Source organism: Haplochromis burtoni, unplaced genomic scaffold (genome assembly GCF_018398535.1).
Source record: "Haplochromis burtoni strain Fernald_Lab_line unplaced genomic scaffold, NCSU_Asbu1 Contig_159, whole genome shotgun sequence".
NCBI lineage: Eukaryota > Metazoa > Chordata > Actinopteri > Cichliformes > Cichlidae > Haplochromis > Haplochromis burtoni.
In genome coordinates this window covers 1-2,964 of record NW_024582520.1, presented here as the reverse complement: position 1 = coordinate 2,964, position 2,964 = coordinate 1, and the positions used below count along the sequence as shown (strand labels likewise).

The window sequence follows — 2,964 nt, the reverse complement described above, 5'->3', positions numbered from 1 at the left end:
ATTTATCTTTATTTGTTTCTCTACAGTTTTTTCTTGTTTTTAACTGATTGTGAAGCACTTTGGTCAACTCTGTTGTTCTTAAATGTGCCATACAAATAAATTTTGAATTTTTGAATTTGAATTATTTTTTCATAAGCTTATCAAGTAAGCTAATGAAAATGACATCGTAAATAAAAAACGTCTCTGTTTTATTCGCTGATGTTTCCTGAACATCGACAGAATGTGGAGAACAGAACATCTGTACGTTGTGTTTACCAACTGAAGATAAGGCAGAGATACCGCTTTATACCACAAGATGGTGCAGTAAATCAGTGTAACAGTTCTTTAATAACAATCTGAAGTTGAGAGATGAACACATTTTGCAATAAAAGTACATTAAAAGGGAGAGTTTATAAAGTCCTCCGACCAAATTAAAGACACATACAAGTAAAAATCAAACAGACAGAATTAGGGCTGTTCGATATAACGATATATATCGGATGACGATGTAAAAATGTCTATCGTTTCATTTTACGCTATCGTTTGTTTCGTGGTCTCGCAAAATAAACTGTTTACGGCAATATTTGTTCATGGTTTGATGGTCACTGTAGTGGCTATATTCATTTCTTAAAGTTCTCTCTTTCTCTTATATTTTGTATAACCACACTACGGACGGACAAGTGCCTGTTTTTATGCGTTGTCATTAGCAACAACGACGGTAACAGCATCGCGTGTCCGCTTGTTTATGTTCCACATAAACCTTTCACAATAAAGCTCAAGATCCTGTTGAGACCTTTCAAAATAAACTGAATCACGTGAAAGAGCAGATTATTTACGGATGAGAATTAAAAAAGACGCCAGGAGCTAAAAAATAAACCTTAGACTCAAACGTTAGAACAGGCTTTTCCCCGCAGCACGCCGTGTAATAAATACTCAAAGGAAACGGCGCCGTTACAACTTATGTCTAAAAATGTATCGTTTCATGCATCGGTTAAAACACTTGACTCCAGCTGACGCGCAGCTGGAAACACGTCACGCAAGACGAGCTGCCCGAGATTCACAGAATTTACAGAAAATGTTACATTTTTGTGATTTATATCGTTATCGGACGATAGATGTCTTATAAAAAAGGTTAAATGCAAAACAGAAAATGACAGGAGCTCTGATCAACACAATATTAAAATTAGGTAGTCAGAAAAAAGAGACTAGATAAGCACAAAGACACAGGTTATATCATGTCAAATTTAAAAATATATTTAATTAGAAAATGTATGCGTATTTAATCGAAAATACACATGAATTTTAATGTCTTTCCCAAAATACAGTTTGAGAAACAACATTTTTTGTTTTTGTAATACTTGTATATATTTTACAAAAACATAAAAATATGTAAAACTTGTTACATTTGCTCATTTCTGCATGAAAGATTTATCAACATAGTCAGGACACACCTTATTCATTTATTTTTTTATTTTCATGACTGTTTACATTGTAGATTCTCACTGAAGGGATCAAAACTATGAATGAACATGTAGAATTATATAGTAAACAAAAAAGTGTGAAATAACTCAAAATATGTTTCATATTTTAGATTCTTGGTAACAGCCACCCTTTGCTTTGATTTCTGCTTTGCACACTCTTGGCCTTGTCTCCATGAGCTCCAGGAGGTCGTCTCCTGAAATGGTTTTCCAACAGTCTTGAAGGAGTTCCCAGAGATGCTGAGCGCTTGTTGGTCCTTTGCCTTCACTCTGCGGTGTGCAAATCAAAAATGTGCTTGTATTTGCTAATTAAATGTGAAAACATTGAAGCATTCCTACAAAGTCCTATATTTGAGCGCACACTAATAAAATCCCTTCTGTGACCATCACTGCAAACAGCCAGCTGATCTACACAGCAACAGGGATCCTTGAATATCAGATGAACACAAGAACAGAAGCCTCAGTGGAGACGAAAACTAGAGGCAGAAAGGAGGGAAGTTACCCAACTATCAGAACTGCAGAGAAGTGTGATGGGACGCCTAACAAGTACAACAAGCTGTACAAACCTGAGGCCTTAGAAAGACCCAGGCAGTGTCGTACTGATGTAGTTAGTCAGTTACATAATTAACCAGCCGTTAATATGAAAGTCATTGTTCAAGCTCAGCTTCTTCTAACATGAGATGATCGACTGCTTTGCTTTGGCGTGTACTCAACTGACAGTTTATTAGGAACACATGAAAAATAATGACACAGATGTCTGTTATGAAATTCTTCATCTTCTGTTCTGAAGTTTATGGGGAGAAATTACTTTCTTTTGAGGAACCATTAATCTGTTCACTGACCTTTTAACTTTGCAATCATTTTGAAGATGCTTCCTGCCCTCCTGGTTGGACTTGGTTTGGAGGTCGCTGTTTCATCGTTAACAGCAGCTTGAAGACCTGGACTGATGCTGAGGTACATCAGGAAATAACAGCAGCTGTCGCTGCATCACTGATGACATAAAGACTTTCTGTCTTTGACTGATTTTAAATGCATTCTCACACTTTTCATCTTCTGTGCACCTCATCTTCCTCCTCAGAGTTCCTGTCAGACACTCGGTGGAAATCTGGCCTCATTCCACAGCACAGCTGAGTACACCTTCATCAGAGAGCTCATTTACACAGCAGCAGGGTCGTATCCAACAGCTTGGGTTGGAGGCAACGACAGAGAGAATGTAAGTGTTTCACAGATAAAGAGGATGAGCTGCAGCTGTTTCTGATATTTCATATGTTTCTCTTCATATTCATCAGTTTGATTCAAAGGTCAACATGTGACAGACTGATTAATCAGGACTTTGTTCCTGGAGACAGATGCTGCTGTTGACTTGACTTTTCTTTTCATTTTTTACCTGCACAAACAAAATGAACCTTCATTGTGTTCGAGTGGTGTAAGAGGTCTCATGTCTGCACTCTCAGCATAGATGCATCAAAGTACATCAGAACAAACTGAACTTTATTCTTCCAGGAAA

The 2,964-nt window shown here is 37.2% G+C and overlaps 1 protein-coding gene across 3 annotated transcripts in view; it reads left to right on the top strand.

The window, feature by feature from the left end:
* Positions 1–2,957, top strand: part of LOC102309037 (L-rhamnose-binding lectin SML) — a 52,385-nt gene extending 49,428 nt beyond the window's left edge. For all 3 annotated transcript variants that reach the window (XM_042225078.1, XM_042225077.1, XM_042225076.1), the window contains exons 9-10: positions 2,326–2,411; positions 2,536–2,957. In XM_042225078.1, coding sequence (XP_042081012.1) covers positions 2,326–2,411; positions 2,536–2,715 — 266 coding nt within the window. In that variant the 3' untranslated portion in view covers positions 2,716–2,957. The remainder of the gene's footprint in view (positions 1–2,325; positions 2,412–2,535) is intronic.
* Positions 2,958–2,964: the final 7 nt, after the last annotated feature.